Source organism: Pinus tabuliformis, chromosome 3_1 (genome assembly GCF_031772625.1).
Source record: "Pinus tabuliformis cultivar Carrire ecotype Pingquan chromosome 3_1, CPIR1, whole genome shotgun sequence".
In the NCBI taxonomy this organism is placed as follows: Eukaryota; Viridiplantae; Streptophyta; class Pinopsida; order Pinales; family Pinaceae; genus Pinus; species Pinus tabuliformis.
Genome location: NC_142301.1, coordinates 127,455,448 through 127,483,221, shown reverse-complemented (window position 1 = coordinate 127,483,221; position 27,774 = coordinate 127,455,448). Strand labels below are relative to the sequence as shown.

General features: G+C 39.9%; 1 protein-coding gene across 1 annotated transcript; it reads right to left on the bottom strand.

Moving 5' to 3' along the window:
• Positions 1 to 21,290: 21,290 nt before the first annotated feature.
• On the bottom strand, positions 21,291 to 21,647 carry LOC149186093 (uncharacterized). Its single transcript, XM_089409224.1, has one exon. It carries the CDS (start codon positions 21,645 to 21,647, stop codon positions 21,291 to 21,293), a length of 357 nt encoding a protein of 118 aa, XP_089265350.1.
• Positions 21,648 to 27,774: the final 6,127 nt, after the last annotated feature.

The window sequence follows — 27,774 nt, the reverse complement described above, 5'->3', positions numbered from 1 at the left end:
TATCTATAATTATGATGAAAAAGGAAAACTTTTCGGAGTTCGGATAAGGCTTTTAGCTTCTTTGGAAAATTCCTTGGATAGAAGACTATGAGGGAAAATTTTTACAAGGGAACGGGGAGTATTACAGTGAAATTGTAGAGGTTTATGAGTGGAATGTGGTAAAAAGGGAAAAATGCCGATCTGTTATGAAATCTCTGCCAGGAATCGAGCTCAAAAATGAGTTTCCAAAGGTAAATTCGTATACAGGCACAGGTTGGCAGGGTTTTCCTGAGGTAGAGGCTTAGCAGTGAATTTAGGCAGAATTTAGGTAGGGCAGAGTCATTAATTTGGGGATTTGCAGGCTTCAAAACATGTAAACTGGAGAAAAATGGGAAGAACAGGGGCGAAGGGGCAAAGTAGGGCAAATACCTGGTTAAACTGGCGCTGAGGGTAGCTGGACTGGTCCAATGGCGACTGGTGAAGACGGATTCGGAGGTGGTTCCAGCTCAATTGGTCGAATTTTTCATTTTGGAGGCAAACGGGCGCAAACGGCAACAACAACTCTCCACCATGTCCAATGAAAATGACTAACAAACGGTCGAAAAACACGTGTTTTTATAAAAAATTGACATATTTGTGCTTTTGGCGCTTTTCTGGGATGACGTCAGCATGACATCATCCGCAGGTCCCGAGTACAGACGAGTGACGTGGCAGCTGACGGGGTGGTGACGTGGCAATGACACAGTTGCAGGGCGGGGAGACGAGCGGATGAGCTGGCAGTGACATGGAGCAGCGGCAGGGATGCGGGGGTGACGTCACAAGGACGTGGCAGTGACGTCACATGCGGGGGCGCGGTTTGTGGTTTCATATCGCACCGCTTTAGCGCAGAAGCGGTTTCGGCGAAGGGGGCCCCGACATAGCCGAGAGGGCGACACGTGGCGAGGGTACGGCAGGGAAAACCGCCCATCCCCCGGATGTTAACCCTCGGCATATCGGGACAGGAAAAGACTCGCCCACCATAGATCTTGGATGGGCCAGATCTAACAGCCGACGGGACAGATAAGGCGGTGGATGGTTAGGGACGGGGCCCGCGCACATTTTATTATTTGTTTTTTATACGGCGGGGGGGGGGGGGGGGGGGACTTTAATAATGTGGGTTTGTATGGGTTTATACAGCATGGGTATGATTTGAACTGATTTATCACAAAATATGAATGCAGATTGACATAGAAAATGGTTCATGAAGGGGGGGAAACAAATGGTTATCAATTCAACCAGAGGTTTAGTTGATTCCAAGGGGAAAACGCGGAAGGGTTAAATATAAATCCCAGATGGACTTAATATTTCCCCAAACTTTTGGAATATATGGCTATAGTGCCAAGGGGTGGGGATATTATTATTTTTGGTTTTATATAGTTTTAGTAGCAATAGGGATGGGAAAGTTTAGTTAGGGAGCTATATAATAGTATTAGAAGTTAATATGAGTTTGTGAGATGGAAATGTAAGGGGAATGATGCCAAGATTATGATCTGAAACTTAGACATGAGATTTAAATGGGATGTGGAGAAATGATTTTACACAAGAAATGTGGCTTCTTTTCATTTGAGAAAGCCAAAACTTGACTTGATATTTTACAAAAATGAAGTGATAACATGACTTTTTGGGTAGATCCAAAGTCCTCAAGGGGTGTTAGTAAGAAACTTTGAGGGGGAGGGTGAAAGGGAGTTAGCATGCTACCAGAATTCTGCCATTAGACAACTACTTTGACCTTTGTGTGATTGATGAGACAATTTCTGATTGATAATACAAAATGTGATCCAAACTTTGCTTCTGCAACCTCAAACTACCTACCCAGCCTAGTATACCTAACATTTTTTCTTCTTTTTGAATGGGTGCACTTAGATTTGCAAAACTTGATTATCCTCTTTTCTTTTGACTGCCCTGCTAACTCAATCTACCCTTATCTCTTCCAAGGACCCAGATTAAGCAGTTGGGCTCCTTCATTTCTCTGCCTATCTATTCTTCTACCAAGCTTGAACTGCTAGGACAGGTATTCTTTCTCTAGTCTAAAAACAAGCAATTTAAACCTAAGGAAGCCAAGATTAAGCTGTTTGGCCTTCCCTTAATCGAGAAATCTTCAAAAATGGAACTTTTGCAGTATGGAAAAGATGAACATTTTTGGCACTTCCACTGTCAATCATGAAATATGAAACCTATTTCAATAGGAGACTAACAAAAGGGTCAACAGGTACATCAAATGTATATAAGGATCAAATCCTCAATATTGAAATTGAGAAGGATGTAGAGCCACACCATGATTAGAGTGGCAATAGAAAATATCCCAGACCATGAAGGAAGGATCCCAATCTCCCAGGTTAATAAATATGATTAAAGAAGCTTCCTATTTAGAGGGAGTAGACTGTAAGATTGAATGCAACAATCTAATGAGATATTGAGAGAGATGTGTCCTTCATGCAAGGACCATTATAAGATGAAAAATATGTAGCAGTGCCAGATGTTTCTATGATATTATGTCCAACAATGAAAAGAAATATGCTCTCAAAGGGAGAGGAGTCATTGTGATAAGATCTTAGCTCCTATTGCTAGATGTACTATTATTAGAATATGAGAAGTGAGCTTCCTCCATGATGCACTTAAGGAAGTGTTGATGGTGCTAGTCCTACCAACGTTCAAGGGATCTCCCTGATATGAAGTCCTAACTAGACATCACACCGTTTGGAGTAGGAGTCCCAACAGTGGGTGGTAGTGTAATGGCTTGACCCTCGGTAGCACGCAAAGGAAAGTATGATAACTTTGTGTGAGAGCAAGTGTGTGACCATGCAGAGAGTCAAGTATGATGCATCAAGGTTCTAACACATGGAGGGGAAAAGGAAGTGCGCCCCTTAGAAGCTTGGAATAGTACGAAGCTTGAAAGGAGCACATGAGTGAAATGACATCACAAGATAAAGTGCAAAATGGTCCACAAATGAAAGTGATGAGTTAATCCAACGACACACATTCAACATGATTCATACAAATGCATACAAAATAGTTCATAAGCATATGCATAAGTTAAATAACATGCATTTATAATGCAACAAGAATAGTCCTACTACATTAACAACGTGCTGGCTCTAATATTATTATAGAAAGTGAAAGTTCCATCCATACATACACCATTTTTGACCACTAGCCCCAATAGTGGAACATTACAGTAAGAACACTTGCTCCTCCAAGGAAGTATATTAGCTCTACGTTATGGAGAAGCCAAGGCTCTTCACAATGCTCCCAAGCCTTCTCTAAGCCTAAGCCTAGCCAAAAGCTTGGCTCCCCAAAAGACTTTTCTATGAGTTATGAGGTTCTATTTATAAAAAAGGGTAGGGTCACCCTTGACATTCCCCTTTATGATTCTTTGAATTCCCTCATGAATCTTAAACTTCTTCACTAAATGAAACATTACATTACACTATGAATTTTCATATTCCAATATTGACACTTGGAATTTCACTTACAACATATTTACAAATAATATTACATTTTCCACATGTACCCATATAAGACAAAATAGGCTAGAGAGAACCTAACAAGAAAAAACATTATGATTCTAGAGTTTGGGGAAAGTCCAACTCAACAATGTCCACTTGGTGCTTCTTTGTCACATATCGGTGCCAATCTTGGTACTATGTGATGGTGTCCCCAAAATATTTGATGTCGTCTTTATGGAAGTAGACTTTTGCCTCCATGGAATCCAGGTATATGGTCTTGGAACTTGTATCCAGCTTGTTTTGAAGCATGAGAAACATGGTGTTGACCTTGACAAGACCACCGATGTACTTCTGTATGTTGTGTGTGATTAACTCATAGTCTTCCCTGGTGGCCTCTCATCTTAGCTTCTCCACGTACTCATTGATCTCTATCCAGACATGGTTCTTGGGTTTAGCGTCAATAAGGGAACTGATTGATGGGATCATGTGCTTTCTAACGATGGCATCCAAACTAGTGTACAATTGCACATATGAGGCCTGTATGATGCCGATGAATGGGGTGAGCTACTTGTAGTTCTGGATCAACATTCAGACCTTTGGTTTCTCTAGCTATACCTATGGCTTCATCTTCTTTTCTAAGTTAAGTGGAGCCCCTTTGTACCACATTATCCACTCTTTTACATGGGCAATGGTAGCATGTATGTTCTTGAGAGTTTGAAAAACCTCTTTGCTCAAATACTATAGGCCATGCACACAGAAAACTACTTTATGCACAATGAAAAATCTATCATAGAGCTTCCGCATGGTATCACCAAGTGTTGATACTTCAGCAAGTATCATTGTCCTCATCTCCCCCAATGTGGAAGTTGCATTCTGCATTGATGCTCAAAATTGATCAGCCTCTTGCCTAGCAGCCTGCAATTTCTGATATGAAATCTTGGAAAAACTTGTTAATTCTAAGAAAGCTCCCTCATTAGTTAAAATTATGTTTAGGATTGTCTCATTTACCCAGTTATGCAAGAGGTTTTTGTGTCAAGTTATATGTATTTTATGTGTCATGTGTGAGAAAATTATTAGTTAATTAGCTGCTTAAATAACATGGGCAACAAATGAAATGAAAATAAATACCCACAACAAAATCATAAGACAAATCTGATCGAGTTTACCCTCCAGTACTGGGCTACATCTCCTAGGACCTCCTTCAATGGCTAGGCCTTCTTTAGAATTATTGGTCAAATGTCCGATTATAGGATTTTTCTCAACTCCAATGGCTTTGAAAACTATAAAATTTATTTCAGGGGACCCAAAAATCCCAAAAGTGACTATTAGATCTCTAAAAACTGACTCTGGTTGATCTGGGCATGACCTCCTTCCTTGGTGGCCCTAGGCTTCCCTGAACTTACCTGTGGAAAAATCACCTGTATAAGTCTTCTATTGTCTCTAAAACCTATTCCATTTTCTTCAGAGCATCAAAATCATCCAAAATTGACTATTCATTTTTTAAAATTGGTCGAAATCTAAGCAATCTATGGCTTTCTCCAGTTTGGTGTAGAAAACCTCCGCTAAAACTAGAGGGACTTTAGTTAAGTCCGCCAAAACTGGGGACAATTTCACATTTGGCACTTTCCACCAAAATTACGCCAAAATAAGCCCTGGATTATTTAAATGATAAGCTGGATTAGTTTAATGGTTAAGCACAATTAACTGCGCTAACCCAAAAATTTAACTGCGCATTAAATACAAAGCATATATTCAAATGCATCCATTGTTTAACAAGACCCACATAGCTTGGCGCAGTGGTATGGTTGTTGGATTGTGGAGGGTAGGTCATGGGTTTGAACTTGACCTCCACAAAATTCTTTTTCCAAATGCATAAAACCTGTTTGGCCATTTGGGAGGTACCACGTGGCGGCCTCCGAGCTTGCCATGTGGCGGCCTCTCATTGGCCCATCCAAAACCAATAGAATTGCACCACATCACCCAATTGGAAAACAACCACAAGGTTACACCTGGTGAGCCCTCATTAGGCATTGACCACCTTTGACCTGCACCAATCACTTGCCTAGTCACTTTCCACGTTAGTAGTACGGACTCCTAACTGGGCAGTGCCTGCAATTTTTTGTTGTTGTTTTGGTGAAACGGTCAGCGGGCTCTAACTTCCTCATAGGAACTCTGTTTTGAGTGAAACAATTTGTGTTGGGATTGTATCACCGAGAAGGATGTGGTTGTTTAATAATTGTTCAATTTTGAACACTTTTATTTTTGGGCAAATTTTGGCCCCTAATCTAGATTCCAATCACTCCTTCCCACTGACGGGCTTTTGGACCCACAAAATCTGGTTATTTTATGAGAGTGGAATACTCTTCACCTTCCCAAGTTCTATCAACTGATTATACTTGAAAATTTTCCATGGCAGTCACTTGGGTACACTGACATGCCTTGCATTGCAAATGGCTATGTCCTTCAACCACTGTTCTCCTTTTGCTGCTGACCCAATCCAACACTTGCTGGACACTTTCTGGCTGCAAAATATCTTTGTTGTACCACATTGATCCCTTGGTGCTTGGAAAACTGATGCAGGAGCATATGGACTTAGCCAGCAATGTGAAGGTTTGTTCACATGTTGTGGCTAAATGAGTTGAATTTCACTGACCTGAGTGGTTAAAAGTCAGTTTTAACCGAGAGGGTTGGATCTCTCAAGAAAATGATATGTATTTCATTATTGTAATAGTTAGGAAATTGTCTTATTTTAGATTAAGGGATAAGTTGTTAGCATAGGTGTGTAATGGAGCTTGAAAATAGAGATTGAGTTGTTAGAATGATTAAAATAGAAGATTGGGTTGTTAGCACAGTTGGAATAGGATTCGACTCATAAAATGAAAAATTGTAATGGAAAGAAAGGAGCGGAGATGATAGAGATTTGAGCGAGGTGAGAGTTGAGTGATAGAGGGAGTTGAGCGATTGAAACATGGGTCTTTTAATTGCTGTAATCGAGCCAAAGGACCGAGACTCTTTAACCCTTATTGTATTGAAGAATTAATTCAGCGCGTGATTATGTATCAATTTTGTTGAAAACTCTCGTTTGCCTCTGTTTATTTGTATTCTGAATGAAATCAAGAATTTCCTCTATTTCATGCTTTAAGTTATAAATTCAACATTCAAAGGATAATTGTAGTCCTTAGCGTTAATAACAATGGTTGAAGCCACATTAATCCCAGCCGTCGATCCAAGTTCCAAACAACGATGAGATATCACGCCGACCGTTGGATTATCCCACATCGCATCACAAATAATTCATTTGTATGTAAAAGAACCGGGCCTTAGGGAAATGAGATGTGCGATCACCGATTTATCGCATCGCAATATTCCATCAGCAAGTGAATGGACCTCAGGGCTTAAGACCATACGATGTGCGATCGCAGATCCATTGCATCACAAATATTTCATTTACAATTGAATGGACCTCGAGCATTGGGAAAGTGCAATGTGAAGTGCGCGATGCGATCGCTGATTAAATCACATCGCAATGTTTCATGGGGATGTACCGGGCCCTAAGCACTTGCCAACTACGATTTGTGATTGTGATATGTTATGGACCGTCAGATCAAATTTGTTGTGACCTATGGTGTACCACCAAGCAACTCTATTGATCGATGAATATCAGTTGTTGGGCTTGTAAAATGGAATTGGAGTGGCATAGCGGAAGCGCCCGAACATAAAGGGAAAAGGTAACACAGGGCTGATTGTTGATAAATAGAAGAAAAATTGACCTCCTGCATCATTTTTTTGGTATTAGAGCACAATTTGACTACAACAAACATGCCATCGAGGAGAGGAGATGGCATTAGTCGAGGAAGGCCTGAAGCAAATGCAGTTCTGCTGGAAGAGATCCAGAGTCTGCGTACGAGGAAGGATACAATAGAGACTGCTCAGAGGAGAACACCTGATGAAGGAGTTGACAGTACTAAAGAAGAATCTTCTAAGGAAGAAGAAGAGGAGGAAAATGAAACTACCAAAGTTATTAATATTTTGGCAAAAGTAGGAGGAAAACCAAAGGTGGAAATTCCTACGTATTTGATCCAAATGGATCCTAGAATACTCTCTATGTCTTCAAAATCATTCAAAAGTTCAAAACAATCACATGGGAAGAACCCTTAGAAACATCAGAAAACACTATCAGGAGGTGAAAAACACAAGAAAATAGTGAAAATAGAGCTATTAGTGGCTTAAACAGTGAATGCACAGTAGCCGTCAGATCTGACCGATCAATGGCCCAGATCCGATTAGAAAATCACAATCGGCAAAGGGTATTGGAGGTTATCACCGAAGACCCTGTGAAACTTGCGATGGTGATCGACAGAGTCAACGAGGACCGTCGATCAAGCACGTAGATCAACGACCGACGTTGCACCGCAGAATCATAGTCGGAAAATACGAAGGAGTGCTTACAATGGCTCGGGACATGAGTGATATGCGATTACGATTAATCTCATCATGATATCGCAATCGGAAAACACAATGGAGCGGGGCTTATACATACATCTATCTATATATATATATATATATAGATACATACATACATACATACATACATACATACATACATACATACATACATACATACATACATACATACATACATACATACATACATACATACATATATATATATATATATATATATATATATATATATATATATATATGCGCGATGCAATCAGCCGTACCCGATGGAAATATAAACACTATTTGATATGATTTGAGATCCATCAAATGACAGATTTATGTGTATTTAGTGTATTTCGTTTATTAAATGAAATACAAAGGGAAGCACCGATGTGATGAAACCCGGACCCGAAGGGGTTTGGGAATGAAAATGTATAACATTTCAAGTCCACATAAAGCCATATTTGCATTATTTTCAATGTTTTAATGTATTTTTGACATGCGATAGCGACTTATAGGCAGTCTCGATAGGAGTATAAACCGGATTTGAGGACTTTTGAAGTCTGACAAAGAGAGTTTGTTGCAGATTTTCACAGTTTTGAATGCATTCCTCTGTGTTAACAAAAAGCGACCATTTTAGGGATTTCAAAGGCCTGATGCACTCATCCGTTGTAGAATAGGTGGCCACCTCCCCTTAAGGTGTTATGCAATGATTATTTAATGCTAAAAGAGGGATTCGAGCGGATAGAGGCCAGGAGATAGAAAGCCAAGAAGAGGAAATGGACAGACAATGCAGATTGGCTTTAAAGCCACAGACTGATAGAAACAAAGACAAGCAGTATTGAAGGCAGTGCCGAGACAGAGAAAAGATAGAGAGAGAGAGAGTGATAGAGAGAGTCTGTGTACTCAGGAGGCTTGAGGGGTTCAAGCAAAATTCTTGTTGTTGTATCTGTTGTGTGTTGAGACTCAAATTGAGCTCATATTGTTGTAAAACTCTCCTTCTGAAGACATAATAGAGAGGCCACCACTGAAGACTAGACCAGGAGATGTAGCCCAGGAGTTTTGGGTGAACTCCATATTAAACTTGCTGTGTTTATGTGTGTTGTATATTATGTTTCTTTAACTGCTTCACTGTTATGTATTTCACAACCTTATCGATCCATTACATAAAGTAACATAGGCATATCCATGCACATGAGTCTGTAATATCTTAATAAATGTCAAAGATCTCATTTTCAGATCAAGTGGTATCAAAGCTTTAGGTTGCTAAGGTTAGACAAGCTTGTGCTGGATTGTTGAATGCCAACTAGGTCAAAGCTCTTAGGAGAAGGATAACTGGTTGAGGCTAACCCAGAAATTGGTAGAGTCTATCCAAGAAGGAAAATGGCAGAGGAGATTCCATTGGAATCTGAATCTCAGTTCATGGATAGTTTCATGATCATGAGAGCCATGGTAGAAGAGATGTATCGATAATTCAAGAAAGGTCAAGGTGAAAGTACTTCAACCTCCAAACAAGACAAAGGAGCTAAAGAACCTTCTCTATATGCCCCAGAAGGAAAAGGGAAAGGAGAAAAGCCTTCTACATCAACAACTCCTGATAGCCACGAAAATAAAAAGAAGAAAACATCTTTAATTAAGTTAGATGTAAAATTTGATTTGCTAGTCTATGATGGAGAATTAAATGTAGAAAAGCTAGATAACTAGATTAGACAGATTGATGTGTATTGCAGGGTGTAGAACATTGATTCAGACAGGAGTAAAATTCAGCTGGCCAGCCTTCGCCTTGGAGGAACTACCTTAATGTGGTGGGAAGGCAGGACCCAAGCTGACTTGAAGAAGCATGGTAAAATTCTTTCTACCTAGAGTAAATTTGTTTCTGCCCTTAAAAAAATAGTTCTATCCACTAGCTTATATGCAGCAAGTGACGATGACTTGGAAAACTCTTCACCAATTAAAGGGGAAAAGTGTACAAAGCTACACCCAAGAATTTAGAAAAAGAGCTTTGATTCTAGGCATTTCTTTAGACTCACTTGAAACTTTTCTGAAGTGTATAGGTGGCCTGCATAGTTATTTGAGGCACACCATTCTCATGCTTAACCATACTAGCATAGATGAGGTATTCATTAGGCTAGAGGAAAGAATGTGAACCCAGAGATTGGGGGATCCTCAAAACCCACTACAAGTAAGAACAAGGAAAAGAGGAAGAAAAAATGAAAAGAGAGGAAGGCAAACGTTGTAAAGAAAGCCAAGCCTTCATGCACTCATTACAAGAAGGATGGACATGATGATGAACATTGCTGGTCTTTGCATTCGGAGCTAAAACCCAAAAATTTCGATGGTAAGAAGAAGAAGACTGTTGCTGCTATACAGAAAGATTTGGGGTCAAACTCAGGTGATGAAACAAAAATCACAACTACAGGTATAAACGGTAAAATTTTTGAAGCATCTATTAGTAATTCTGCACAAACTATTGATAATGAATAAAATGAGAGGAAAAGACATGAGCTTTTTCATATTAGAGTTATTTCCAAGCATCAAAAGATTGATACTTTATTTGATAGTGGCTCACAAGTAAACTTAATTTATGAAGAAATTGTAAAGAAGCTGGGATTACTAACCACACCTCACAAGAAGTCATATCCATTAGGTTGGGTATGTGATAAAGCAAAGCTACAAGTGACTAGGCAATGTAAACTTATATTTGCCATTGGTTCAACATTTGTAGATGAGGTTGAGTTAGATGTAATTCCCTTGGATATATGTGGTATTATTTTAGGAAGTCCTTACTTGTATGATAGAAAAGCCATTTTCTATAGAGCTAAAAATAAGTATCAACTTGTTAAATATGGAATAGAATATATTGTAAGAGCTCATAAACTCAAGAATAATTATACTCTCATAAACTTAGGGCAGATGAAAAGAATTGTAAATTCATGCAAGCAATTTTTACTGATGGTTGTAAAGGAAAAGAACCCTGATAAAACCAATATATTTGAAGGCTGTGATGCTAAACAGAAAGCTGATCTAGAAAAAGTTGTTTCAGAATATGATATCCTATTTCAAGAACCTAAAAGTCTGCCACCCAAAAGGGAAATTATACATGATATTCATTTGCAGCAAGATGCTCCATTGCCTAACATCTGAATGTACAGGTTATCCACTTTAGCGAATGCAAAGATCAAGAAGTAGGTACAAGAACTGCTCGAGAAAGGGTTCGTAAGACCAAGCACATCACCATGTGGATCTCCAATTGTGTTAGTGAGAAAGAAAGATGGTTCATGGAGGATGTGCATTGATTACAGAGCATTGAATAAAATAACGATCAATAATTGTTATCTCCTTCCTAGCATTGATGATCTATTGGATCAATTGAAAGTAGCTGCTTACTTTTCCAAGTTGGACTTACGTAGTGGCTATCATCAGGTCAGAGTAGCAGAGCAAGATGCATGGAAGACTGCTTTCAAAACAAAGCAAGGGCTGTATGAATGGCTAGGTATGCCTTTTGGCTTGACTAATTCTCCTGCCACTTTCATGAGAGTTATGAATGATGTACTCAGGCATTTTATTGATGATTTCGTAATTGTATATTTAGATGACATTCTTGTTTTCAGTAAAACATGGGAAGAACATTTGAAGCATGTAAAGCAGACTCTAGATGTTTTGAAAAAATAAAATCTCTATGTTAAGTTACCAAAATGTGAATTTGGCAAAACATCTTTAAATTATTTGGGTCATATTGTAGGGGCTGGTGAATTGAAGATAGATCCCTCTAAGGTTGAAGTCATTGTAAACTGGCCTAAACCCAAATCTGCTATAGAAGTTAGAAGCTTCCTAGGAGCAACACAATATTGGAGAAAGTTTATTGATAACTTTTCCTTAATTGCATCTCCCTTACATGCTTTGACAGGATTGAATAAGGTGTTTCAGTGGGGAGGCAAACAACAGAAAGCCTTCGACACCTTGAAAGAAAAAATTAGTACAACACCAGTACTAGCATTGATAGATCTTCAAAGACCATTTGAGATCGAAATAGATGTCAGTGACTATGCCATGGGAGTAGTGTTGATGCAACATGGTAAACCCATATGCTACCATTCTGAGACATTTAATTCTGCAGTAGTTAATTATCCCACATATGATAAAGAATTGTATGCATTAGTACAGAGTGTAAAAAAGTGGAAACATTACTTAATGGGCAAATAAACAATTATACATACTGATCATCGACCACTTCAGTATTTTCACTCACAAACTAAATTGTAGTAATCAAGACACTATAGGTGGATGGGTTTCCTACAATAGTTTCATCTAGTCTTCAGATATAAGAAGGGCATACACAATAAAGTTGTAGATATGTTGTCTAGACCAATTATAAATGCATCTACTATACTTAAGCATAACTAAGTAATGCATGAAAGCTACATTGAACAATATGTTCAAGATATAGATTTTAAAGATGTATATGCAACTTTATGTCATGGAAAAAAAGTAAAAGAATTGGATTTCTATGTTAAGGACCAACTCATGTATCATTTGGGAAAGCTATGCATTCCTCAAACTGAAAGAGTTAATATAATATGAGAAGCACACACTTCTCTAATATCAGGTCATTTTGGTGTAAGTAAAACAGTTGTACAGCTGCAAAGATTTTGTTATTGGCAAAGAATGCATGAGACAGTTTCTAGATATATTAAAGGGTGTACCATGTGTGCTAAAAGCAAGCCTAGCAATAGAAAATTAGGCTTGTACACTCCAATTCTAGTCCCTTCTTGTCCTTGGGAAAGTGTTTCCATGAAATTTGTTGGGGGACTACCAAAATCTAGAAAAGGTCATGACTATTTATATGTTATTGTGGATAGGTTCAACAAAATGTGTATTTTAATACCTTGTAACAAACAAATTATAGCTGAAAAAACAACGAAGTTGTTCTTTCAGCATGTCTGGGTGCATTTTGGGTTATCCACTTCCATAGTATCTAATCGAGATTCCTGATTTGTTGGGAATTTTTGGTCAAGTTTGTGGGAATTGATGGTCACCAGACTGAAGAAAAGTCTAGCACAACCTTTCATCCACAAATAGATGGTCAAATAGAGGTGGTCAACAGGACAGTGATCCAGTTGCTCAGGGGTTATTGCAACAATCATCCCAAGCTTTAGGATGAACATTTATGTTATGTGCAACATGCTTACAACCATCCCAAGCATTCTTCTACACAAAGATCTCCTTTTCAGACTTGTTTTGGTTTTACACCAAAGTCTACTTTGGATTTTGTCTTTGAAAAAGACATAGCAGTTGATGGACACAATGATGTGGACAAAGCAATCAGGTTCATTGAACAGGTCCAAGAAATTCACTAGGTAGTGCAGGAACATCTGGAAAGGAGCCAAGCCAAGTACAAGGCAAGGCATGATAAGCATCGGATGGAGCATAACTTCCAAGTTGGTGATCAAGTCTGGCTGTATATTAGCAAGGATAGAATGCAGGGTGAAGGAAAGAAGCTGAAGCCAATAAGGTATGGGCCTTTCAAGATACTTGAGAAAATTGGTGAAAATTCTTTCTACCTTGATTTGCCAGCGTAAATGCACATCTATTTAGTGGTAAATGTAGAAAATTTAAGATTGTTTGAACCTTCATTAATTGAAGATCCCGAAGAGCAAATTAAATTTCCTTCCATTGATGATCTGTTACCTGAATATCCCAATGAGTTGCAGGAAGATATAGTTTTGTACAGGAAGGTGAGAACTACGTGCAGAGGGGATGTTGAGTACCTCAGAATTGGAATCAGAGGTTCAAAAACCTAGCAATGAACAATGGATAGAGATTGGGCAAGTGAGGGAGTTGTATCCTCACTTGATCGATGCTTGAAAATAAACTTTTGGTGGTCCAAAAGCCTTTTTCAGTGGGAAGGCATAATCCAAATGGATCCTAGAATACTCTCTAAGTCTTCAAAATCATTCAAAAGATCAAAACAATCGCATGGGAAGAACCCTTAGAAACATCAGAAAACACCATCGGGAGGCGAAAAACACAAGAAAACAGTGAAAACACAGCTAACAGTGGCTTAAATAGTGAATGCACAGTAGCCGTCAAATCTGACCGATCAACGGTCTAGATCTAGTTGGAAAATCGAAATCCAAAAAGGCTATCGGAGGTTATCGGCGAAGACCCTGTGGAACTTGTGATGGTGAACGACGGAGTCAACGAGGACTTTCGATAAAGTGTGCAGATCGATGGCCCATGTTGCATAGCAGAATCGCAGTCGGCAAATACGAAGGAGTGCTCACAATAGCCCGGGGCATGAGCGATATGTGATTGCGATTAATCGCATCGCGATATCGCAATCGACAAACACAATGGAGTGGGGCTTATACATATATATATGCACAATGTGATCAGCCAGACCCGATGGAAATATAAATGCTATTTGATATGATTTGAGATCCATCAAACAATGGATTTCTGTGTATTTAGTGTATTTCGTTTATTAAATGAAATACAAAGGGAAGTGTTGATGCGATGAAACCCGGACCCGAAGGGGTTTGGGAATAAAATGTATAACATTTCAAGTCCGCATAAAGCCATATTTGAATTATTTTCAATGTTTTAACATATTTTCCGAATGCAAAGGGAAACCATGACTCAGGGCAATTGCGACATGCGATAGCGACTTACAGGCGGACCCGATAGGATTATAGACAGAATTTGAGGACTTTTGAAGTCTGACAAACAGTGTTTGTGGATGATTTTCACAGTTTTGAATGCATTCCTCTGTGTTAATAGAAAGCGGCCATTTTAGGGATTTCAAAGGCCCGATGCACTCTTCCATTGCAGAATAGGTCGCCACCTCCCCTTAAGGTGTTATGAAATGATTATTTAACGCTAGAAGAGGGATTCGAGCAGACAGAGGCCGAGAGACAGAAAGCCGAGAAGAGGAAATGGACAGACAACGCAGATTGGCTTTAAAGCCATAGACTGACAGAAACAAAGACAAGCAATATTGAAGGCAGTGTTGAGACAGAGCAAAGACAGAGACAGAGAGTGATAGAGAGAGTCTCTGTACTCAGGAGGCTTAAGGGGTTCAAGAAAAACTCTTTCTGTTGTATCTATTGTGTGTTGAGACTTAAATTGAGCTCACACTGTTGTAAAACTCTGCTTCTAAAGACATAATAGAGAGGCCACCACTGAAGGCTAGACCGGGAGATGTAGCCCAGGAGTTTTGGGTGAACTCCATATTAAACTTGATGTGTTTATGTGTGTTTTCTATTATGTTTCTTTAACTGCTTCACTGTCTATGTATTTCGCAATATTATCGATCCATTACACAAAGTAACATAGGCATATCCATGCACATGAGTCCGTAATACCTTAATAAATGTCAAAGATCTCATTTTCAGATCAGTATGAAGGGAGTCTCAATGCAGAAGAGCTAATGGATTAGATTAGTTCATTAGACAAATATTTTGACTATGAAGAGGAAACTGACAACAAAAAGAAGGTGAAATTTGCAGTTACCAGATTGAAGGGTCATGCAGCTATTTGGTGGGATGAACTACAGACATCCAGAATAAGAAAAGGAAAGTCCAAGATCAAGCAATGGGACAAAATGGTGAGTAAAATGAAAGCTAAATTTATTCCTAAAGATTATCAGTTAAATATTTTTAAACAGTTACAGAATTTAAGGCAAAAGGGAATGTCTGTTAAAGAATACACAAAAGAGTTTTATAGATTGAGTATTAGAGAAGGACATGCAAAGGATGACATAGAGAAGTAGCCAAATATATAAATGGCTTAAGATATGACATACAGGACGAGATCAACTTGCTGAGTCTAAATACCATTGAGGATGCCTATCAAGATGGTTTGAAGGTAGAAGAGAAGATGTTGAGAAAACAAAATCAGAGGAATAGAGGAAGAAGCTCAATAATAGGTAGAGGAACTACCAGACCAAGGGGACAACAACATCAGTACGAAGCAGGCAGTTCAAGTAGTAGGCCACCACATAGGGGAGATTTTAATAAAGGAATATTTGCACCCAGAGGAAGAGGTCGAGGAAGAGATATTCTGTGTTACACATGTAGAGAATGGGGACATGGATCATAGGACTGTCCTCATAATTGGACAACAAGTCAGAGGAATGTGAATGTGGCTAAGGCAAAGCAAGAAACACCTCAAATCATAGAAAAGGAAGAATCCCCTGAAGTAGGAGAACCCTTGTTGTTGAAAAGGACATTACTTAAGGCAGGGAAATAGACTGACGAACCAGCGCAGAGGAAGATTTTATTCATAACTACATGTAAATCCAAAGGTAAATGTTGTAAAGTGATAATTGACAGTGGAAGCACTGATAACCTTGTTTCTACAGAGATGGTGGACAAGCTAGGATTAGCGAAGACAGTACACCCTACTCCTTACAAAGTGTCATGGTTGCAGAAAGGACATCAGATTATTGTGACAGAACAATGCAAGGTAGAGATACAAATTGGTACATATAAGGATGTGATATTATGTGATGTAATGCCAATGGATGTATGCCATGTATTGTTGGGAAAACCATGGTAGTTTTATCGGAAAGCTATTCATGATGGGAGGAAAAACATTTATACTCTAGAGAAGGATGGAAATAAACATACACTGCTTCCATTAAAGGATGACACTGACAAAGGAGCACCTGGAAATAGTGTTATACTGATGAGTGGAAAGGAGCTGTTATGAGAGGTTGGAAAAGGTGAAGAAATGCATTTTGATGTCATAGGGAGACCTAAGGTAATTTTAAATTCCACAAACTTAGATGATTTACCTGAAGAAATAAAAACTCCGCTAAATGATTTCGCTTATATTATTGTGGATGAGTTTCCAAATGCATTGCCACCAATAAGGAGTATTAGTCATCATATTGATCTAATACAAGGATCAAGTTTGCCAAACAAAGCAGCGTACAAATTAACTCCTCAAGAGAATGCAGAAGTTGGAAGACAAGTGCAAGAACTGATGGATAAGGGACTAATCAGAGAGAGTCTTATTCCATGTGCTGCATCAACAGTACTTAGTCCAAAGAAAGGAGATGAATGGCGTATGTGTACAGATTCCAGAGCCATAAAAAAGATCACTATCAGGTATAGATTTCCTTTGCCACGGATGGACTATTTGATGGATTTTCTGAGTGGGTCAAAGTATTTTACTAAAATAGATATGAAGAGTGGATATCATCAAATAAGAATTAGAGAAGAAGATGAATGGAAGACTGCATTTAAAACAAACAGTGGGTTGTATGAGTGGTTAGTGATGCCTTTTGGACTCACTAATGCACCTAGCACATTCATGAGATTGATGAATGAAGTCTTGAAGGAATATGCAAGCAAGTTTGTTATCCTTTATATAGATCATATTCTTGTTTTTAGTAAAATTAAAGAACATCTAGAGCATCTTAAATTGGTTTTAAGAACTCTACAGAAAGAGAAACTACTGATAAATTTGAAGAAATGTAGTTTTATGAAAGAAGAATTAATTTACTTGGGATTTGTAGTTTCTAAATAAGGGTTGAAAATGGATCTAGAGAAAGTCCAAGCAATTTGGAAATGGCCTATTCCTAGGAATATATTTTAGGTAAGAAGTTTTCATGGTCTTGCAAGTTTTTACAGGAAATTTATCAGAGGTTTTAGTCAGATTTGTGCACCAATTCAAGTAAAACAATCAAGGAGACTAATTAGGCATTCAAGTGGATAGAAGCAGAAGACAAGAATTTTAAGTTGCTGAAGAGGAAAATCACAGAGAAACCAGTTTTAACTTTACCCAATTTTGGAAAAGTATTTCAAGTTGAAACCGATGCTAGTGGAGTTGCAATTGGAGCAGTTTTGAGTCAGGAACAGAGACCAATAGCATACTTCAGTGAGAAATTAAATGAAGCGAAGAAGAAGTATTCTTCTTACGATAAAGAATTTTATGCTATTGTACAAGCCTTAAAAAAATGGAGACATTATTTGCTGCCAAAGGAGTTTATACTGTATTCTGATAATCATGCATTACAGTTCATAAACAACTAGCTGAAATTGAACCAGAAACATGCCAAGTGGGTAGAGATTTTGCAGAGCTTTACTTTTGTGATAAATCACACAAGTGGTAAGTTGAACAAAGTCGCTAATGTGTTAAGTAGGGTAAATTTCATTGTGCAAGAATTAAAAGTTGGTATTGTAGGATTTGATGAAATGGTTGAAATGTACAAAGATGCTGCAGATTTCAAAGATATATATACAGCAGTACAAAAATCCAATAGTTCATAACAGAGGTCAGTGGTTAAATTATCTTATTAAAGGAGGTTTATTGTTTAAAGGCAACAAGTTGTGCATTCCCAAATGTTCTATGAGGGAAAACATAATAAAGGAGAAACATAGTGGAGGATTCTCTGGTCATTTTGGACAAGACAAAACCTTTTCTCAGGTAAATGCTTTTTATTATTGGCCAAAAAAGCAAACTAATGTTAAGAGATTTGTTGAGAAGTGCAGGATATGTCAGCATGTTAAAGGGAGAAGCCAGAATACAGGATTGTATTAGCCATTGCCAATATCAGACCGACCATGGGATGCATTTTGCATGGATTTTGTTTTGGGATTACCTAAAACTCAAAGAGGGAATGATTCCATTTATGTTGTAGTAGATAGATTTTCCAAGATGGAACATTTTATTCCTTGTAAGAAGACTAGTGATGCAACACATATATAGCTAATCTATTTTTTTCAGAAATTGTAAGATTACATGGATTGCCTGTAAGTATTGTGTCTGATAGAGATACAAAGTTTGTAGGGAATTTCTGGAGAACTCTTTGGAAGAAACTAGGAGTTAACCTTAGTTTTAGTTCAACATACCATCCTCAAACAGATGGATAGACCGAAGTAGTAAACAAAAGCTTGGGAAACATATTGAGAAGTTTAGTGTATCAAAATCCTAAGCAATGGGATTTATCACTAGCTTAGGTTGAGTTTGCTTATAATGACACTCCAAACCAAAGTACTAGAATGAGTCCATTTCATATTGTTTTTGGGATGAATCCAAGAGGTGTGTATGAGCTCAGAAATTTGGGTAAACAGGAGACAAGAAGTGCAAAAGCTGAAGAGTTTGCAGAGCAGATGCAAAGACTACAAGAAGATTTGTTGGCTTATTGGGCCTTGACCCAGGTTCGGAAGATTTATTAGCCAAACAAATCCCGCAGCTATCGGCCCTTTTGGCAATAGCCCGGAGAGCGCGGACTGAGGTCTCACCCGAGGTAGTAGGGGAGGGTGCTAGAACTAGGTTTTCACACCCTTGGGATGTCATGATGTGGTCTGGAGGGGTTGCAAACCATTATGTGGCCTTGCGCCACTCTAGACTAGTATCAGGCTTCTGCTAAGATCCGCATGGTTGTACTTGCTTATTAATTAAATTATTATAGATCTGATCCTCTTGTTATAGTCTTTAAGCAAACATTTAACAATAAAACCCAGTGCGCACAATCATAAAAAGATATAAACTCATATAACAGATGCATAAACCAGAATACAACAGATCCGCGATATTTCATAAACAACTTATCTTTATTAATATCTTCTTTCCAGTACAACCTTCTTTCTGTTGCACGCACACAGCTGCAGGGGTCTGTGCACACAACTGCGGACTCTATCAAGCCTCTGCGCACATAGCTGCGGAGCCTCTATCTACCTACTAACACTCTCGACTTGAACTTATAGACGCAGAACTCTGATTACTTTCACCAACCCATAATACATCAGATCTAAATTTAGAACCAAAAACTGCCTTCTACCCTTAGAGCCTCACTCTATTTATACATTCCCATGGTCCACGGACCATGGGCAGACCGACTTACTTTTTATTATTCTATATTATTTTTGGGTGGACAACCCCTTGACTTGACCTATTACATTTCGCGCTCCGCGCATTTTGGAGATTTACAATATTATTTCCCTAACTTCTAGGCTTTAAGCCCCAAAACTGTTACACGGGGCCTCCACTACCCAACAGGCCCCCAACACAATCATCGTGACTCATCCCAAGTCACTCATCGGTGCGGTGATATGCACTGCCTAGGCTTCACAGTCCACCATCCCTGTGAGTGACACACTTCGTGTTGCTGCTCCCTCTTTGTCTCCTGCAACTCTTCTGCTAGCTCCTACTCCATTGCCTTCACTAATTCACGCAACTGATGATGCTCATTCTGCTCTGCTCAGTTAACACAGAGCACCCCCTCATAGGATTTTAGCTCTAGCTGGGGTGCCATGTACAAGAATTCTTCGTGCCAACGCAGCAAGTCTCCAATTTCTGGTCGCCTATACGCACTGTCTTCTGCAACCTGTGTTGCAATTTTTCAAGACAATTGCTGCTATCCGTGAGATCCCAATCTTCAAGGTGTGTAAGAGACGAACTATTAACTGCAATTACATCATTTGGATCCATATTTACGGGCTTTACCTTCTCTTTAATGGTTCGTCAGCCAACCCAGGTGTTAGGAAGCAACATTTGGACTAGTTCTGCTTTGTGTCTAAGAATTTCCAGCACATCCCCTACCATTGGTGCTGAACTCTGCATGGTGCCCACGACCAACGACACCATACTATCCAGAAAGTCCTGTATTGCCATTGTTCATATCACAACCTGTGGGCTTACTCCTTGAGCATAAATAATGAACAATTCCATCTCGGAGGGGAGGCACAATAGATTACTTTCAAAATCGCAAATCATTTGGCGGATGCCCCCCTGTGATTTATAAGCATTGCGAAATTCAAATTCGTTGGTTCCCTCCCTTGTTTGTGCCGTAACATTAAACTCGTGGTAGATCGTTCCAGATCTGGCTCATACTGCGTCTCTTAATTTCCTACCGCCCACTCCCTTTTGCCATAACTCGGACATATTGTCATGAATAGTGTCAACAACGGTCACCTTTCTGCTTGTCCACCCAACAGTGCAGCCCCTTCTGCGCAACCGAGACCCAGGTGACATACCAATTCTACGTAGCCCTTGATTGTCACGCAGCTTCCCCATAGACTGCTTTAACGTCCCACACTCTCGTTCAACTACTTGGAGTGGTGAGGCTGTCCTTCGGTTAGTTAGTCATGTGGTCGGCCCACCCGTGTAGAGCTTCAGGTGACTGCCATTTACTCTACCTGGGAAATGTTCTACATTCACCTTGGCAAGCTGGACTGCGCCCCCATCTGTGACTTCTTGTACTACATAGGGCCCCAACCAATACATTCGGAGCTTTCCAGGTAATTTCTCAAACTTGCTATCATAGAGTAATACTAGATCATTTTCTTTGAATGTGTGCATCTTGATATGGTGATCATGCCACGATTTTTCCCACTGCTTCTGTACCTGCTGATGGAATCTTGCCAGAAACTATTCCTCCTCAAGTTCTTCCAGTTGCGCGATCCTCTCCTCCAAAGCCGTGCGGTCTGCCATGGCTGTCGTTGCTGCTATTTGCAAACTAGGTACAATGTACTCCATTGGCATGACGGCTTCCTTTCCATAGACTAACCGGAATGGCGTTTGGCCTATCAACTTCTTGCATGTTGTTCTATATGCCCATGGCACAACAGGTATGCGCAAATCCCAATCATTCCGCTGTGCATTACATACCTTGGTCAATGCAGTCTCCAAGATTTTGTTGAAAGCTTCAATGATCCCATTTTCCTGTGGATGGTACAGTATGCTTTGTTGATGATATATCTGGAACTCCTCAGTGAGCACACTCATGGTCTCATTTAGGAAGTGCGTTATGCAGTCGCTTATTAAATTTTTTTGACATTCAAACCATGTTAACACATTCTCAAACAAAAATTTCACAGCTGTAGTGGCTATACAGTCCTTAACCGGCTATGCTTCCACCCACCGGGTCAAGTACTCTGTCACAGTGATGATATAGCATGCCCCCATCTTTCCTGGTGGTGTGATAGGCCCCACAAAGTCAATTGCCCATTTCTCGGATGGTTGTAGCGTCATCTGTGGCTTGAGTGGCATCTCATCCCTCTGCTATGGCTTCCCCATCCGTTGGCATACATCGCAGGCCTGACAGTATGTTTTTGATTCTTGATGTAGGGTTGGCCACCAGAGTCCTACGCAAAGAATCTTTTGTGATGTAGCGCATCTTGTGTAATGTCCTCCTGTAACCCCCCCATGTGCTTCGGTAAGGATCTGTCCTCACTCAAATTTCGGTACATATCGGCGTAAGATTTCATCATTGCCCATTTTGTAGGGGTGCCCTACAATAACAATGTCTGTTGCGCGTATCACCAGTTCCTTCTTCTATTGAACTGAATACCCCTGTGGCGCGGTCCTATTGTTAAGAAGTGGATTATATCCTCAAAGTGGCCATCCGCAACATGCACTGCATAAAGTTGTGCATCAGGTAGTCTGTCCTCTAGGTTAATGGGTTCTTCACCATTCTCAATTTGGGATAAGTGATCTGGGCTTGTGTTTAGTCACCTTGGCTTGATGATGACTCCAAAATCATATTCCTGAAACAATAACAGCCATCTACAAATGTGCCCCCCCAACACAGGCTTATTGACTAGGTATTTTAGCGCAGAGTGATTCGTATACATCTTAAAGTGTCCTCTGAGTAGGTAGTGGCGGTATTTCTGGAGTGCGTATACCATTGCCAATCCCTCATGCTCAGTAGTGGAGTAGTTCTTCTCAGCTTTGGACAATCGTCGACTTGCGAACACGATTGGGTGATTAATTCCTTCCGCTCCTTCCTGTGTGAGTACCGCTCCCAGCGCGATACACAATGCGTCAACATGCACATGAAATTCGATGTCCCATTTTGGAAAGATCAATATAGGAGCTGATGCCATCTTTTCCTTGAGCATTTCCAGAATTTTGTTACATTCCTCATTCCAGCAATAAGTAGCGTCCTTTTTCAGCAACTGTTCCATTGGTGTCGTGATCTGTGCGTAGCTATTGATGAACTTTCGATAGTAACCAGTGTGTCCCAACATGGCGTGCAACTGCTTTACACTTCACAGTGCTTGCAGATTGAGTATGGTAGCAATCTTTGCCGAGTCTACCATCAGGCCTTGCTTGCAGACCACATGGTTGAGCAAGTTCCCAAAGGGGATGAGGAAAGTAAACTTCTTTATATTTAGCGCAATCTGGTGCTGTCGCCAAGTATCCAACATCAACCGTAAGCTCGCAGTATGTTTCCTAACCAACCCAAATATGATCCAATCATCAAGATATACCTCTAAGAACTTATGTATAAATTCTTTGAATGCAGCTACCACAGCGCGTGAGAATATCGCTGACGTGTTCTTTAGTCCAAAGGGCATCACCGTATACTGAAAAAAACCCCATTCGGTAGCGAACATTGTTTTAATCCTATCCTCTGGCACAATCTTGATCTGGTGGTACCTTGAGAAACCATCCATAAAGGAGTAGGCTTCTTGTCCCCCAACATTTCTTCGTCTATAAATGGCGTTGGGAATGGATTGTTAACACATGCATCGTTGAGCTTCTTGAGATCCACACAGATGCATATTTCTCCCTTCTATTTTTTTCTCTTGTACAACCATAGGACTTACCTAGTCGGATTCCTCTACTAGTTCAATTATTCTTGCTGCAAGCATTTTATCCAATTCTTCACAGACCTTTGCTTTATATTTTGGATTCAACCGATAGGGCTGCTGCTTGACTGGCTTCGCATCCAGCTTTAGAGTTATCTTCATCATCCCCAGGTTGTCGAGGATTCCTTTTAGCTCCGTGATTTTGGTCGGGAATAAATCTTGATATTCGCGAAGTAACTCGACAACCTTATCCACCGTTGCATCATCCCAATAGTCCCCAAGTGTTACATACTTTGGTTCCTCCTCCATGCCAATGTTCACTTGTTTCATTTTTAGTGGCGCGGTGATGTCAGGGTCCTCGATCACTAGTCCACACACCTCGCAACTCCCCTCTGTTTCTAGAATATTGATGTTTCTAGGATCATCCTCATCATCTTCGATTTGTACGTTATAACATTCAAGGGCCCGACTCAACTGGTGCGACTAGTTTGGCTGCACTATTTCTTCTAGTTCCATTGGTACTTTGAAAATGGCGGCCTTTACTACTTGCAACACATCGTCAACAGTGTCCATCCATTGGTCCTCAAATAAGAATCTTAATAAGAACCCTTCATGCAAGATATCCCATTCGCCTGTACCATGTTGGAGCTCTGTTTCAGTACACCAGTTCCTTGGGATGACATCTAGGGAATGATAAAATAAGTGTACCCACTCCGGTTGAGGCTCTTCTCCATAGGCTTGGACCCATCTAGTAAGGTGCATGCGCGGGTCATCACGTCCATCGTATTTCTCAGTTATTCGTAATTCTGGCTTCCCAAATCTTATCTGCATCATGCGCCTACAGCCGCGCCAATCTTCGAAGGTTCCTTCATGTGTTCCCCACCAACGTGCAGGCATCGCACGCAATGCCCATCTCAACACATCGAACCATTGGTGCTCTGGTACCGCGCTTTCAAACTTGGTCAGGAATTCATCTACTGCTGTCAGCCCATCATACATCGACAGTTCGCAATCTTGAGCTCTTACGCAATACAGTGACCTAGTCACCATATTGTAGTTTAATGTTGTTACTCCGTTCAACTGATTATGCCATTGCTTGTCTTCCTCATTTGAATCTTCAGTGCAGGACTCTGCATGCCCCCACAATATTCTTCCTTCTGCAGTTGGATTGACCCAATCTTGATTTCATGCAGTAATCTTGTAGATACAATCCAGTTCATCATCACTTCCTTCGTCGCGCATGGGTTCAGTGTAACGCAGTCCTTCAGCCGGGTCTAGTGGAATGACTACGTGAAGTGACTTCTTCTCAAATATCATTTTCCACTTCTTTAAATTAATAACCCCATTCATATCGGTGGCCCAGTCTATCCCTAACAACGCAGGGTAAGGGCTACTTTCATCCACGATTTCTATTACCTCAAAGTCCATTTGGGTGCTCGCGCCTTCTATATCTACTGTAATTCCTTGTAGTCTTCCCATGGGTAGGATCTTCTGTTGGTTCGCCATCCGTAATTGAATAGGAGACCATTGTAGTGAGGGCTTGCCCATGTGCTCCCAAGTCTGTTTAGGTAGTACATTTGCATCTGAGCCTAAGTCCAGAATGATCTGATCCATCTCGTAGTCGCCAATCTGCACCATTAATCACATTTCCTGTCTAGTACGTGAAGCATGTTTCCCCAATTTTCGGACCACGCAAGGTTCACTCGACCCTGCGCACCTAGTTATCAACTCTTGTAATCCTTTAACTGCCCTATTATCGCAAAGCAATTTCATGCATGTCTCTAAAAAGGTAGTTAGCATTGAAGGATCCCTTTCCTACTTGGGTTGATCCTTACTACCTGGGGTAGAGACCTCTGCGAAGCTCTTCCTAGCTTCCAGACATGTCTCCATCTTTAGCACATCTAGGATCTCTTTGAATCCTATAATCGACTCTGTTTCTAATTTCGGAAATAGAACCATTTGTTGGCTTATTGGGCCCTGAACCAGGTTCAAAAGAGTTATTAGCTAAAAAAATCCCGTAGCTACCGGCCCTTTCGGCAATAGCCCGCGGAGCACGGCCTGAAGTCTTACCCGAGGGAGCAGGGGAGGGTGTTGGAACCAGGTTTCCACACCCTTGGGATGTCTTGATGTGGTCTGGAGGGGTTGCGAACCGTTCTGTGGCCTCACACCACTCTAGACTAGTACCAGGCTTTCGCTAAGATCTGCGCGGTTGTACTTGCTTATTAATTAAATTATTATAGATCTAATCCTCTTGTTATAGTCTTTAAACAAACATTTAACAATAAAACCTAGTGTGCACAATCATAAAAAGATATAAATTCATATAACAGATGCATAAACCAGAATACAACAGATCCACGATATTTCATAAACAACTTATCTTTATTAATATCTTCTTTCTAGTACAACCTTCTTTCTACCCTGCGCACACAGTTGCAGGGGTCTGCGCACATAGCTGCGGACTCTATCAGGCCTCTGCACACACAGCTGTGGAGCCTCTATCTACCTACTAACACTCTCAACTCGAACTTACAGATGCAGAACTCTGATTACTTTCATCCGCACACACAGCTGCAGAGCCTCTATCTACCTACTAACACTCTCGACTCGAACTTACAGACGTAGAACTCTGATTACTTTCACCAACCCATAATACATCAGATCGAAATCTAGAACCAAAAACTGCCTTCTACCCTTAGAGCCTCGCTCTATTTATACATTCCCATGGTCCGCAGACCATGGGCAGACCGACTTACTTTTTATTATTCTATATTATTTTTGGGCGAACAACCCCTTGACTCGACCTATTACATTTCGCACTCCGTGCATTTCAGAGATTTACAATATTATTTCCCTAACTTCTAGGCTTTAAGCCCCAAAACCATTACGCGGGGCCTCCGCTACCCAACAAGATGTCAACGGAAGATTGTAGGAAAGTAGTGGCAATACAAATAGAGAGTAGATATGAAAAGAAGAGAGAAATAATTCCAAGTGGGAGATTTAGTGATGGTGTATTTGAGAAAAGAAAGGTTTCCTGCTAAGACTTATAATAAACTAAAAATGAAAAAGATAGGACCATGTAGAATTGTAAGAAATTTTTCATCTAATGCTTATGAGATTGAATTGCCAAAAGGGATTGGAATATCACCTATCTTCAATGTTGCAGATTTGTATCCATACAAAGAGACAGAGACAGAGCTACAAGAGGAAACTACAAAAGATGAAGTTCAAACTTTGAACTGGGAAGAACAAATGCCAAAGACAGTTAAGAAAGAGGTGGAAGCTGTTTTGGAGAAAAGAGTATCCAAAAGAACCAGAGGACAAGTTTATTTTCAATATCTAGTCAAATGAAGAGGACAACCAGTGGAGGATGCTAGCTAGTTCACAATAGCAGAGTTGCAGAAGTATGGAGTAAACCCTGAAAGTCTAAGGGATGATTCTTTTCTTCCCTAGGAGTTTGATGCAGGAGCATCTGGACTTAGCCAACAATGTGAAGGTTTGTTCACATGTTGTGGCTAAATGAGTTGAATTTCACTGACCTGAGTGGTAAAAAGTCAGTTTTAACCGAGAGGGTTGGATCTCTTAAGAAAATTATCTGTATTTCATTATTGTAATAGTTAGGAAATTGTCTTATTTTAGATTGAGGGATACGTTTTTAGCATAGGTGTGTAATGGAGCTTGAAAATAGAGATTGAGTTGTTATAATGATTAAAATAGAAGATTGGGTTGTTAGCATAGTTGTAATAGGATCCAACTTATAAAAATGAAAAATTGTAATGGAAAGAAAGGAGCGGCGATGATAGAGATTTGAGCGAGGTGAGAGTTGAGTGATAGAGGGAGTTGAGCAATTGAAACAGGGGTCTTTTAATTGTTGTAATCGAGCTAGAGGTCCGAGACTCTGTAACCTTTATTGTATTGAAGAATTAATTCAATGCACAATTATGTATCAATTTTGTTGAAAACTCTCATTTGCCTTTGTTTATTTGTATTCTAAATAAAATCAAGCATTTCCTCTATTTCATGCTTTAAGTTATCAATTCAGCATTCAAAGGATAATTGCAGTCCTTAGTGTTAATAACAGTTGTTGAAGCCGCATTAATCCCAGCCGTCGATCCAAGTTCCAAACAACAGTGTGATATCACACTGACTATTGGATTATCCCACATCACATTGCAAATAATTCATTTGTATGTGAAAGAACTGAGCCTTAAGGAAATGTGATGTGCGATCGTCAATTTATTGCATCACAATATTCCATCGGCAAGTGAATGGACCTTAGGCCTTAAGACCATACGATGTGTGATTGCCAATCCATCACA